The sequence below is a fragment of the Gorilla gorilla genome, chromosome 9 (genome assembly GCF_029281585.2).
Source record: "Gorilla gorilla gorilla isolate KB3781 chromosome 9, NHGRI_mGorGor1-v2.1_pri, whole genome shotgun sequence".
In the NCBI taxonomy this organism is placed as follows: Eukaryota; Metazoa; Chordata; class Mammalia; order Primates; family Hominidae; genus Gorilla; species Gorilla gorilla.
This window is the reverse complement of record NC_073233.2, coordinates 41557567-41571858: the sequence shown is the minus strand read 5'-3', so window position 1 is coordinate 41571858 and position 14292 is coordinate 41557567. Positions and strand designations below refer to the sequence as shown.

The window sequence follows — 14292 nt, the reverse complement described above, 5'->3', positions numbered from 1 at the left end:
CAAATAAGATAGACATATCTCAGAGGGATAGATAAAAGAAGAAAAGCACATACTTCTTATGTTTGGGAAGTGAGGGGGTCCCCTATTCTCACAGTCCACTGCCGCAACTTGAGATTGTTTTAGAAAACCTGAGTTTTCATAATAGTAGAAATAACAGTAAGAGCATCAGAGCCTTCCCCAAGTTACCTTGGGCTTAAAAACAGAAAAAGAAGCAGTGGTAGAATTCAAATGTAGACCATAAGGGCTACCAGCTTTCCTCTAAAGAGTACAAGGGATGTCTTTCTATAGAACAGTCAGGGACAGAATGCAAAAAAGAAACTGTATTCATCAAAGATCTTCACAGAAAATAAGGATTCCAAAGATCAATTCACTTGACAAACATTCTTTCCAGATTCCACTACTAAGCACCAAAAGAACACACTCTTTGCCACACATTTCAATGAACACACACAAGTTACCCAAATGGAACCTCTAGGAACCTTTAACACAAAAATTGTATCTAGATCTACTTCTTAAAACATTTTGGCCTTTGGGCAACCTGATGAGTTATCATTTTCCTTCCAATTTTTAAAATTTGTGTGCGGGTTTAGCAGTTTTTCAGCTCTAAGAATAAAAGAAATTACTGAGTGGAAATAGAAGATGTGGCCAATTTCTAAACAAAATCTTCCCTATTGCTGCAATGTCTTCACTAATTCATCTAACCCAGAACTGCCGACCGCCATCTTGCTTACTTGTGCTTGTAGAATGTGGGGTCTCTTCTTCCTCATGATGCTCATGGTGAATGAGGGGAGGGTGTGCTTCTGGGTTCCAGTTTCCTTCATAAGCAGTGGTGCCATTTCTGTCTACATCTGCTGTGATGGTTAAATACACTGTGACTTGTTATCAACCAATCTTTAATGATTCTGTTCTTCCATTAAAGTGCATGCTATTTAACAATTCTATGCCAAAGTGTTACCTCTGAGCATCCACTCTCAAAAATTTTGAGTGACTTTACCTAATTGGTCTCAAGAGAGAATCAATGGGCTTGGAATTTCTTCATGTTCCCTTATTATTCCACTATGATCAGTTTGTCAAAGGCAGAACCACAAACCATTCAAACATATTCATTTTTATAATGAAGCAACATAAAAAATCCTGTGCCCACATGGTATAATTGATAAATGACTCCTAAATGGAATTAAGTATCCTCATAAAAGTCCACTAAGAATTTCTTGATCAGATATTAACTAAATTTCCCACTGTGTCTCGATGATTGACCTTTGCAGCATCATGGGCTTTGAGGGGAAAAAAATCTTTCATTAAATATGCATAACCGATTACCAGTCATCCTTGTGGTTGTCTGAAGTAGCACTTCCGGATTTGAATGGCTTGGGTTCCACTGGGTCCAGTCCTGGTTCTCTTTTGTGTGGTCAAAAGCCCGTGGTGTGGTTGAAACTGTGATAACGATGATTGAAGCAATTAGAAAAATGTTATTTCTTGAGCCTTCGCCACTTGTCCCGCACATAGTCTTGCTTCTGTAGACTATGCAATGAATCATCTATACCAGGTTGTATAGATGGCTGCATGGAAATGGAGGGAAAGCGGAGGGTGACTTCAGCTTAATTCAGCCATATTGGTAAGCATCTCAGTGTCCTTTGCATTCTGTCATAGAATACCTTGGGGTTCAGAACATGAGATCTTCCAGATAAAACAGTCAAAGAAGCTGCAGCAGTAGGAAGGACAGCTTTGAAAACACCAGCCCTCCACCGAGGATAACCAAAGGCGCCATTTTGCCCATCCATGCAGTCTGTAGTATCCCTCTGCACTTGAAAGCCCAGAGACTTAGTCACTGTGTGCTATTTGTAGATCCTCCGGGTGAAGAGGCAGATAAGTGAAAGTTATACCATGATAATCACTTTATGTTGTTAGTAATTTCAGTGGGGAAAGAAATGCCTGAGCAGCCAGAGCTTTCCTATAGATGATTCTGAAAAAGAATACCTAGAATAGCCATATGTTTTAGTGATATATTTCTGAATATTTATCAAACACTATGGTATTCTCATCAAATACAAAATATGTCATGAGCAAGCCATTCATAGCCAATGAAAGAAAATAAGACACCACCGGTAACCAGCCACCATCATAGCAGCACACTGGAAAGAAAGAGGCGTACATCCACCAGCACCCTGATATTGTCACCCAATCTGTTAGGGCTGGAATAGGAGATGCACCTAACAGAAGGATCATGACAAAATCTGAGTCAATATGTTTTGTGAAAAGGTTATTTGCAAATCCATCCTAATTGTTTCAAACTTTATTTTGATACCCAAATAACACAAAACTGTTTTCAGAACTATAATACTGTCAGCTCTATTTTACAAGTTATGAAAAATCAAGTTTAGAATCATTAACCACATTCTCAATAAGCCTGAAAAACTGCTTATTATCAAGCAGTTATCACACCCCTCCAGAAGAAAGAGGGCATCATGTTGAATTATGTCCATAGGTGCTAAGCAGAAAAGAAAAAAAAAGAAAAGCAGAAATTGGAAAAATATGCCATAGAGATTTAAAAAATTAAAAAAAAAAAAAAAAAAACACCATGGGAAATTTTTCCCTGAAGCCTGACCATACAATTCATTTGCAGGTAGATCTGTTTGGGTTACCACCCAAGGGAATTTAATTTCTTCAGTATCAAGACCACGTCTTTACTGATGAGCCCATCTGCAAAGCTGGGCCACATGCTGAACACAGGAGACAGTGTAATGTAAAACTCCAGTGTTTTCGATTATTTGGTTTTTGTTCTGAAGTTACCAAAAGGAATTTTCTTATTCCATAGATTAAGCTCTGGAGGGGTGTCGGGTCTAAAAAAAAAAAAAAAATCGCTTAAAAGTTTAGATAGAAAATTCTAGTTCCTTTTGAGTATTTGTTATATCAATGTTATATACTCAGATGCCTTCAAGGCCTAAGCTATTTTTTTTCTGGACCCTTTCTTCTCTGTCCATTTGAGGATGAAATTCTCAGATTTTAATGAAATGGATAGAACTTCAGTGAATTGGGAAAGCTCACACAGCACCCCAAAAGCCTTTTTTCTGAGGAAAAGCAGAACTGTGATGGAGTCAGGTTCAGGATTCTCAGCTCTGTTCAGCAAAATCTTAAGTCATTACAGGTATGTGTGGAAAACTCAGTAATCTGGCAGAATATTAGACCAACCTTTGCATGTTTTTAACTTTTTAAGGATATCTTTAAAGCTCAATTTCCATCTCTTTGTTCTCAAAAAGTTTTATAATTGTCAAAAATTTGGATACTATTATGTACCAATAGTGGTTTCATTATTTGCTTTTAATAAGTGGCAATGTCTTGCTAAAGCTAACCTGACATTTGCCCTTCCCTTCAAGGTCTTTCTGCTATATTGGTGTCCAGCTCATTTGTTAAAACTCTGGATTTGTTCCTTTGACCTCAGCTGGGTTTTGATTAACTAAGATAATTCTTGAGTTCTAGCTCCCATCATTTAAGCCTTTAGGGCCTTCAATTTAGGAACTTCCACAACTATTTTTTTTTTTTTTTTTTGAGATGGAGTCTGGCTCTGTCACCCAGGTTAGAGTGCTGGAGTGCAGTGGCGCGATCTCCTCCTGGGTTCACGCCATTCTCCTGCCTCAGCCTCCCGAGTAGCTGGGACTACAGGCGCCCACCAATATGCCTGGCTAATTTTTTGTATTTTTTAGTAGAGATGGGGTTTCACTGTGTTAGCCAGGATGGTCTCGATCTCCTGACCTCGTGATCTGCCCGCCTCGGCCTCCCAGGGTGCTGGGATTACAGGTGTGAGCCACCGCGCCTGGCCTACAACTTTTAATTAATACCCTCCTAATCACATTCTTCAAGTCTATTGCTCCAACAGACCATGAGCTTCTGAAAAGCAAAGGCTCTGGCTCTTTTCATCTTTGTGTTTCCAGCACCTAGCACAGTAAGTACACAATGTACATTTTTTGTACTGTTTTAATGTCATTCTCTGATAAAGCCTGATCATTCAAAGACAATCTGTAGCAGTAGATCCCATAGATAAATAAAACAGGAAGAACATGAGACAAGAGAAATTTTGTGAGATATTTTCCCCACTTCTCAAAACATTCTATTTCTTCTTCCATAATCTCATCAAGATATAACTAAGGTATGATCATAGGTTCACCCATTTTTCACATTAACTACTTCTCAAGAGAGATACAATTTGGTATCACTCAGATTAATCAATAAGCCTTGCATAAATGGCTGTACTGTAATTGATTATTCTTACTGGTGCTGGAGATAAAATCTTCATCATCATCAATGCCTGATCCAGAAAAACTGAGGTGTCTGTCTCTTTCATCTTCATTTTCTTCATTTGGCTCCCAGCCTGCTGAGATGGTATTTGAAGACGTACCTGTTGTGGTGACTTGCATTAGTGGCTGAGCTGGACGCCAAGCAACCCACTTGCAAAGGAAGAAAATCAGGCACAGAAGGTATAATGGATTTCCCAGGATTTTTCAAAGAAAGTGAGGGAGTTGACTTGCATACCCCAAATTCTTATGTTCTGATCTCCGAAGCTAATACATAAATCTCAAAACAAGTGGCTATGATCTTTAAAACTGAATATTCTCTTTAAGAAAGCTGAAAGAATAAGTGTGGACATAATCTCACCATATAAGTTTTTAAAGGCCAATGAAAACTCCCCCACACTTTCAGATATGTTTATTATTAACTCATTAACCATATGCCATTAAAGCCAAGCCATCAAGAACAGAATGGAAAGGTTTCACACGTGCCTTTTTTTTTTTTTTTGGTCAAGACACCTTCAGAAAAATGTTGGAATCTACACCTACGTCAGTCATTTCATTGTGTTCACAATTTGCTAATTCATTTTTTATCTTCTCTAGTATCAGATCAGATCAGTGTACCTCCAAACAGAGATGGAAGCTACACTGCAGTTCCCAATACTACTTCAGCATAGAGCAAAAATGTGAAGCCAATTAACAGAGAAATCATTTTTGGCATTATTAAGCAATCAAAGGGGTTAACTAAAGTGAACTGTGGTTGAGAAATTGAGAAATTCTTTTTCTTTTTGAATAAAAAAAGGAGATGAAAAACTTCCACTTCTTCTCAGTGGTTACTGTAGAAGATGTCTCTTTACTAAAAAGGGGTTTTCTACATTTTAAATGAGATTCAGGCTATCTTAGGGAATGAGCATTTATTTGTCTTTTCATATGATTAGTGTCTACCCCAAGAATAGTTCCATTGATGAAGATTTTCTATAGTTTTTCATATCTAGCTATGCTATTTCGTCATGAAAGTCCAAGACTTTTTATGACTGTGGTAATTTTAGAATATACATGAATGATCTTTCAGAGTCACAATTTTGCCATATCGTTAAAAAAACTTATTCCCATTTCATAGTCTCTGTATTAGCCTTCTCCTGGTCTATACTAATCCATAGATTAGAAAGAAGAAATCTGCTTATTGGTGCCATACAAGCAAACAAACAGATACCAGAGTTAATGATCCTTCTAAAGTCATAACGAAAATTTGTGAGAATAGAAGGAACGTTAGGCTTTAATAACATCCCAGAGGTCAATCAAAATTGTTCAAGGCTGTCAAGAAAACATATGCTATGAGATAATAATAACTCATTACCAGCCATTTGTGTTGTTGTGTGAAGATGATTCTTTGACTCTGATGGTAGAAACAACCATGAAAACCAATCCCAGGTTTCTTGCCTCTTGGTTGCTGTCTCAGTTGCTGTAGCACTAGTGCTCATCAAAGCTGTTGTAATCATGATTGAATTGATTGTTGAAAGATTAATTAATGGTTCCTAAGAAATAGCATTGAATATGCTTGTACTCTTTTACTACTCAAGAGATTCATCTATATTTGATATAGATGGTGAAAAGAAAGGGAAAAAGCAAAAAAGTTCCATTTTTTTCAGAGACTCAAACTGAAGTTTATAAAATGTCAGAGAGGGAAGGATCTTAAATATCATCTGGTTCATGCTCCTTATATTAAAGATTTAAAAATTTTGCTGGACAGAGCTTCTGACTTGTCTGAAGTCAGAAGCCTAATTAGCAAGAGTGAGGGCTCCAGGAACACATGAGAGCCGTCTTTGAATTTTGAAAGTCTATATAATGTAAAAGAGGGATTAAACTTTTTTGCCTCTGGATCCATGAGGCCAAATTAGGATCTGTGGTGAAAATTTCAGGAAGATGAATGTTCTTCCAAATGTTGGATTTAAAAAACCAATAATCTGAACTATCCAACAATGAACTTCTTCATAAAGTATTATGTTTCCCATAGTCAGGAAGATCACTTGGCAGGAAAGCTGTGTAAGAGATTAAATTATTAGAAGTGTTGATTGAACCAGACCATTTAACATCCTTTCCAAATCTGAGAGTTTATGATTCTAAAACCCAGCTCTTCAGAGTCCTAGCTCCTTAATCTTCTATACAATCTTGGGCTACCAATATCATTCTCCAAGAATTTAGGATATGATATTTCTGCCAGCAATAGATGCATAATCTTAACAATCCAACACACAGGGAAAATGACATAGAAGTAGAAGATTGAAAAATATGCCTCTACACTTTTCTCCATTTAGATTCCAAATCCTCTCACAACCTTGCCCAAGGTAATTTCTTATGTGAAACTATATTTTGCAAAGCAGAACAGGACATTTTGAGTCTCATTCTTTGAAAATAGGATAATCAATCAGGAAAGACAGACAGAGATGAAGTGACCCCAATGATCTTGCTAATAAGACCAGAAGCAAGAGTCTTGATTTAAAAATCTCCAAAGACTGCCATTTCTGTAACCAATAATGTCCAAAAATGTGCATTGGAAGAATATGAGCTAACAGTAGACAAAAAACTGAGAACAAGTTCAAGCAGAGAGGCTGACATCATCATCCCCAAACAAAATAGTAAGGTGAGTTAGATTTTTTTTTCAGCTATCAAGAAAGCCCAAAAATGAACCAAGATGAAACACTGCCAAAAAGACCTTTTCCTTCACATTCTTTGTCCTATGAAGATAAACATTGTCAACATTTAAAAATAGCATTTTCTTTATTCTGCAATCTCTGTATCCCCCCTCCCCCTGCATGATCTTAGACATTGTGATATGGCAACCATAACATAACATGAGCACTATTTTCCTCACGATTATTTATAGAAGTAAAGAATATAATTTATCCAATGTCATATAAGGCAAACAAATGTAAAGAATAATTTTTCCATGTTTATTACCCCCCTCTGCAGAAAGAATGCCTAGTTATTTTGAAATATGGCCATTAACTCCATCAATGAAAGTTAATAAATGAAGGTGTCCTTGTAATCTCCCATATTTACAGGCCTTGAATCGTTTTTCCCCAAAGCTCCTTTAACAATACACTTTGCAGGGATATAGAGCTAAGAGCCACACACCCAGGGAGCTTGTTAGAGGCCTAGATTCTGATATGGAGCAACAGGTCATTTCCTACATTTTACAGTTGAGATTTTAAGTGTCCAAAGAAGGGTTCAGGGCCTACACTTTGATGAGAGAAATCTGCATTTCCTTCTCTTGTTACTGGCTGTGAGAATCAGATCAGCAGAAAGGAGAAGCCTGCACTTTCCAGCAGACTTCTTTCTAAAGGACATTTTCTCATTGAATCACACAGTCAATTCATTCATTTGTAGTTTTTCATAATTTCATTCATTCATTCGAAACTGTTGATTCATAGTTTTTCCTTCCTCTGATGGAAAAATCATTCTGATTCTATATACACATTGCCAAAAGGAAAACATACAGGACATTTAAGAATATCAATCATATCCCCAGATCCACAGGCCTTTCTGATATATGAAGTGGTACAAGACCCTATTCTCACTAAGAATGATGAAGGAGATTTGACATGATAATGGACGTCCTCTCCCCTAACACTAAAAGGTCTGACATCCAGGAGAGCTGATAAGCAAAAGCCAAAGCAGTTTACCTGTTGTTGCTGTTGTTGTGAGATCCTGAGTCTTAGGCTGTGAATTACCAAACCAGGACCATATCTAGTTATTTTGCTCCTGAGATGTTGCGTGGCTGTTTGAGTGCACAGTTGAAGTAACTGGATCAATTATGAAAGTATCACTTAGTGATATTCCCTCTACAAATCTTTACTTTCAGTTCTGCCTATGTATGATGTCTGTATCTATTATTGAATGATAATTAGAAAAGAAAATCTAGGCCTGGTTTTATCTTTCCAGACTCCTAATGTCTCCCACAATCTTAGGACAACATCAGAAATGCAAATTCCTCATGGGTATAAATTTCGTGCTACTCATTCTTCAAACTGAATCCCCTGAATTCATGATCAAAGCAAAATCAAGCAGCAATTTTAATAACCTGTGAAGGAAAGAGATTTTCTATTTACTTGATTGGGCGACTGAGCCATGAGCTGGAGGTTTTCGAAGCAGCATTTCAAACGACTGCTTTCATGCATTTATCTTTGGATTATCTTTGGGTTGCTAGTGTGTATTTTTCACATCTGTCTAGCATTGTACCCAGGTAGCTTGTGATGACAACTGGCATTTCAAAGCTCCACCCACACGCATCAGCCTCAGGTCAAACTTCATACTTGAGCAGGAACTTTGCAAAGAAAATGTGTTCAAAGTGTCAAAATCAGATAAAACTTCCTGAGGTATCCATCTATCATTTCTGTCACTTTTTATTCTATTTCAATATGTGTTTCTACCAAAAACCAGAGTTGCCAAAGTTAGAGAAATTCCAGACTTTTCTCAAATTAGAGAAAATATCATCAGTAACATTTTGCAATTTAAAATCTCTCATTCGACTCTCGAGTTTGACTTGAGTCCAGCATTTTTTCTTATTGAAATGGAATGGCAAAAACCATCCGGATAAATATCTAATTTAAGCCAGCTGAGATTTTAAAAAGCCACTTTAAATTATATATCCCTTTGAAAATCTACGTTATGACCTCCTTCCTCAAAAAAGTGATGCTACATATACACACTCAAAATTTACATATTATTTCAGATAGTTCTAGAATGCCTTATGGTCTACCATTGAACCTACTGAAGGTCCATGAACCCTAGGTTAAAAACTTTGACTCTATCTGTATCAAATGCCAACAGCTGGCACAGTATGTTCTGTCCTCTAAATCAAGCTTGTCCAACCCATAGCCTGTGGGCCACCTGTGATGCAGGATGGCTTTGAATGTGGCCCAACAAAAATTCATAAACTTTCTTAAAACATTATAAGATTTTTTTGTTGTTGTTATCCCATCAGCTATGGTTAGTAGTGTTAGTGTATTTTATGTGTGGCCCAGGACAATTCTTCTTCTTCCAATGTGGCCCAGGGAAGCCAAAAGACTGGACACCCCTGCTGCAAAGGACACATTAGTTCAGAACAGAGAGTAGAGAAATAGGAGCCAATTTTACCCATGAAGCCTCCAGACAAACCTGAGCATCCCCGGGAAAATCCACAGACACCACATTCTCACCTCAGAAACTTTATTAAAGATGCATAATTCCCACCACCCTCACCCAATAGTACACCAGGAAAAAATAGTACCAGAGGAAACAAACCTACAAGAACAAGATAGAAATAGGCGTTATTTTTGTCTTCCTGAAAGGAGTGGTATGAGGGGGAAAAATGGAAAAAGCTACTGCCTAGCCAGCAGAATTTCTAATTTTCCCCACCCAAATAGGCCATACCAGATCTGAAAAAAAAAAAAAAAAAGAAAGAAAGAATTCCTTTGACACCCAGAAGACAGGGAAATACAGTGTTCCAAGGCAGAAGTCTGCTTCCTGAATTAGTTTAGGTTTCTTGATCCCAGAGAGTTCCAGGTCACCAATAGGAAGAGGCTGATGACACACAAGATAAACAGCCTGCTGGAAGCCTAAAGCTACCCAGATGGTTATTCTTACTAGCTGTCCCTATTGCCACCCACTACAGGCCCTTCAGGAAGGAATGAGCCAGCCGAGCCAAAGACAGCTTCTTCTGTGCTCTCAGCCAGCACTCCTCTTGACCCCTGCCCTCCTGCAATGCATGAGGGAGGCTTTGCAATCACTCCCTGTCACTGTGTCCCAGCTCTCAGTCCAACAGTGATAAGGTTTTGCAAATCTCCTGACTGGACTTTAGAAATACGATTCTACTCAGGAACCTAACAGTGCTGACTTTTCCTGGCATGCCATTATGCTACGTTCAAGTTTCCACCAGGTTGTTTGCCTTGGTACATTTCTTTGCATGAAGTGATCCACTTGGAGCTGCTACTGGTCCCATTGGGTCCTATAGTACTTCAGTGACTCTCAGGTTAGCCCTGGACTCATCTGGTAGACTCATTAGTCTCTTTCTTTTTTAGCTGCGGAAGGAAACTTAACTACTTTATCTGGGAGGAGAAAGGCACAATTCATTTCGCAGCTCAAATCCTGAACTATGTTTTAGTTAAATCTCATAAACACTCCTTTTCCCTGATTTCTAAACTAATAATATGTAGTCTCCATGAAGGTAAGTCCAACTCTGAATTCCTAGCATCCTAGAGCAGTGTCTGGCATACAGAAGACCTCAGATATCGATTGAATGAATAAATATCTCAGTAATCCTTGCCTCTCTTCAATATTACTTCCTAACTATGTTTATCCTTGGATCCCAAGCATTCTAATAGGCCTGGTACGTAGTAGGTTCTCAAAATACGTTTGCTGACTAACTTAGGAAGGGAAGATACAGTTCTTAAGAGATATTCTATAGGGGTTAATGAAATGTGTGTTTTTAAAACACACATGAAATACTATTTTATATAGGCTATTAGTGGTTTGAATGTTAACTACATATAGTCCCAAGTGATGTTTTATCAGGATTTTCTTCTTTGGTGGGAAGTGGTACTTTAGGGTAGACCTATTCTCCTTCCTGCTGAGACCACTAATTATTGTGTTCGCTAACATCTGACAAAATTGCATACCATAATGATAAGCACCTTCGACATGGTTACTTTAAAAAGACAGGGAACCCAAGAAGCAGTGAGTAGCTAGCAGCACTTCCTGCTTGGTTTGCAGAAGCCTCTCTCAAGAAGGGTTGCCCACGGGACTACCAACAATAAGCCGATGCAAACTCAAGAGGGCCAATAACCCAAGAAAGTATGGGAAGCTTGAAAACTCTGCTTTTTAAAAAGCTTCAAAGAATGTGCAGGGAGTGATGGGAACCCCAAGCCTATTTGTATCATGCCCTCAGCCAGAGACTGACAGAAATTTAAAACACTATTGCGCAAGTGACCTTAAATGAAATCACAGTGCTGTGGGGGTTTCCCTGGCTTCTGGGTGGCAAGGAATAGAGAAGGGCCCTGTCTTGAGTATTCACAAGCCAGTGCATTTCTGCCACACTCTTTGGAGGCCCAAGTTTCACCCCTCAGGAGCTACAGCCAGGAAAAGAGAAAATCCACACCATACTAGGAAAACCGCTCCAGAGGCAGATGCCCTATATGAGTTTGATTAATCCTCCACAGGAGCAACATGGCCCATCTGGGAGCCCATTTCAAAACAAACCATAGAAGAAAAGCAAAGAGGGAAACAGGAGACAAGAGAGATGTAAACACTTTCCAGTGGAGCTGAAGCACGAGGGGCAAACTCCAAAGGAATGGAACGCAATGTTTACATACTTCCACTCTTGCAACCCTAAGTAATGAATTACCCCCACACACCAAGTAAGTATTGAGAACATTCCCCAACAGGCTGGATTATAGAGCTCTTAAGATGATTTAATTTCACCAGAAAACTCCTCCAGATATGCTTCCTTGGGCCAAAAACAAAGGAATTGTTGAGTAAATTATCGTTGGCGAAAATCACTGAATATTACACTATCAATAGTATGAGTGTAAATCAAGTTAAAACGTAAAAAGCCACAGTTGACTCACGTAAGCCTACTGTTCCATTATTGGAAAGCTAAGCATGTGGGAGTTATTTATATCCTACTGCTCATTGTCATCACCAAGGTCTGATTGCAAAAATTCAAAAAATTGCAACCTCAGGCATAAGTGGGTTTTTTAAAAGGTGCTAGTGGAGTGGTATGCAAACTCTATGATCCCAGCTTTATGAAAACAATCTTATCCATAGGTGGATAAGAACAAGAAGGAAACATGAAAAAATGAAAACAGTTTTCATATCAGGCTTGAATTGTTACTGTATACCTGGGGATAAGAGAATAAGGAGGGCTCTCCCCAAAATAAAACTTCCAATATGGCACTTCTTATGCTAAGGTAAGAAAAACAGTTATAGATGAGGAAAAAAGGTAGGCAGTAGTAGTCAATGCAGGCAGTTTACTGACAACCACAAGAGCCCACCTCCCTGAATGGCATCACCAGCTTCCAGCTGTCTAGAGATGAGAAAATCAGCACGTGAGTGTGCAATGCTCAGGAAGGTCAGAGACATTTTGCCAGGGAATTGCTATTGGGAAGCACAGTGATTTATTCTCCTTACTGGTAGCAGGGATTCTGTCTGTGCTGTCGGTGATCCAGGGACCGTCTTCGTCTGGGATGGGGTGTGCGGTAGAAAAGGTGTAAAAGATGTAACCTCCTGAAGTGCTGCTCCTTTCACTGGAGGAGCCGCTGCTCACGTCATCGTCAGTAGGGTTGCTGGGGTGTATGTCTTCAGGATTCGTTCTGTATTCTCCTTTCTGGACATAGCGGGTGCCATCACGGTTAACAATAGCTGGGAGAGAGAAAAGGTACTTACAGAACTTCACAGCTCATATTTTGAGTATGTGGATTAGCGTTTAACATAGTGACTTCGAAGCTATTTTCCTTTGTAATAAGAAACACCTATCTATCCAGTGGTGGGAGAGAGTGGCAGATGCACTAAGAAAGTGCACCCTCCCATCCCCCATACACCCTGGGGATGAGGCAGGAAACAAGGAAGTACTGGAGAGTCCCATCCCCATGTTTGAATCCCAGCTTCATAGAACTCTGGACAAGGCAACTCTGAGCTTCAGTTTCCTCATTTGTAAAATGGGGATTATGTGATACATTGTAAGTAAAGTGCTCAGCACAGTATTCAAAATACAGTGGATGCTCAATAAATAATCATCCTCCCACTTGTTTCCCTATTCTCCCTTCTGAAGTACATATAAAATGTGTTGCTATTAATTCCATATATTCCTCCGAAAAGGATTTGAAGTAGCAGACTAATAGCCTCAGCAGGGAAGATACATCTGCAAAATGATGAAGATTTTGATTTTCTTTTTTAAGGGGCAAGTTTTGTCCACTTGTGCAAACACCCACTTCTGGCTAGGAAATCAGCAGGTCTAAATACAGAAGAGCCTTTGCCGTTCTCTGTGAAATTCAACCTGGAAATTAACAAGCACAGATATACATGAAGATCAACATCTGTGGTTTCAACAAATGACTAGAATGAATTGGAGAAGAAAAAACCTGAATGCATTCATTCATTATTCCTCCCTAGAAGTATTTGCTGCTCTCAAGTCTGGGCCACTCACTATGCAGGTGTGCATTTAGATGAAATTATTTTCTGCTGTATTGCATTGATGGGACTAAAGGTTCTTTTTGGCCACATATTTAGCTTGCTCAAATGAAACTTTTTTTTTTTTTCGAGATGGAGTCTCACTCTGTTGCCCAGGCTGGGGTGCAGTGGTGCAATCTCAGTGTGCAGCAGCCTCCACCTCCTGGGTTCAAGCAACTCTCCTGCCTCAGCCTCCCAAGCAGCTGGGACTACAGGTGCATGCCACCACACCCAGCTAATTTTTGTATTTTTAGTTGACACGGGGTTTTACCGTGTTGGCCAGGCTGCTCTTGAACTCCTGACCTCAGGTGATCTGCCTGCCTCAGCCTCCCAAAGTGCTGGGATTACAGGAGTGAGCCACTGTGGCAAGCCTCAAGTGGAACTATTAATAATACATAAATGAAAAAAAACATCAAGGTCTCAGTCACCCTGGTAATCTCTGCAGGTGAGGATTTGACAAGGAAATATTGTTGACCACACTCCTACAGGTCTGGACTTCAAAAGAGAACTGTGGGCATCAAAGAAACAGGGCATTTATTAAACCTCTACTATGGGCTGGGCATACATTAGACATAGTGTCTTTTACAAATTTCCTGAATATTCTCATAGGTTGTTCCATTATATGAATGAGAAAACTGAGGATCAGTCACTCCTCTGAAATCTCACACATGGTGAGGGAACTAGGATTTCATACCAGGCCTGCTGAGACAGCACATCTCATGTCGTAGCCATGATGGTGTGAAGCCTCCCCTTCCCATTGCAAGGCACAGGTCAGGGACAATTCCTTACATAACAATGTGGGGCT

At 39.2% G+C, this 14292-nt stretch overlaps 1 protein-coding gene across 11 annotated transcripts in view; it reads right to left on the bottom strand.

Moving 5' to 3' along the window:
• The window catches only part of CD44 (CD44 molecule (IN blood group)), a 93664-nt gene that overhangs the window by 29875 nt on the left and 49497 nt on the right, over positions 1 to 14292 (bottom strand). For 3 of the 11 annotated variants that reach the window (XM_019036408.4, XM_019036407.4, XM_055355532.2), the window contains exon 5: positions 12450 to 12680. The exons of 1 other annotated variant lie outside the window; for it this stretch is intronic. In XM_019036408.4, coding sequence (XP_018891953.1) covers positions 12450 to 12680 — 231 coding nt within the window. Of the gene's footprint in view, positions 1 to 731; positions 852 to 1320; positions 1435 to 4267; positions 4394 to 5640; positions 5770 to 12449; positions 12681 to 14292 lie in introns of all 11 variants that reach the window. 7 more of the 11 variants (XM_055355524.2, XM_063711067.1, XM_055355522.2 and 4 more) reach the window with 6 other exon arrangements.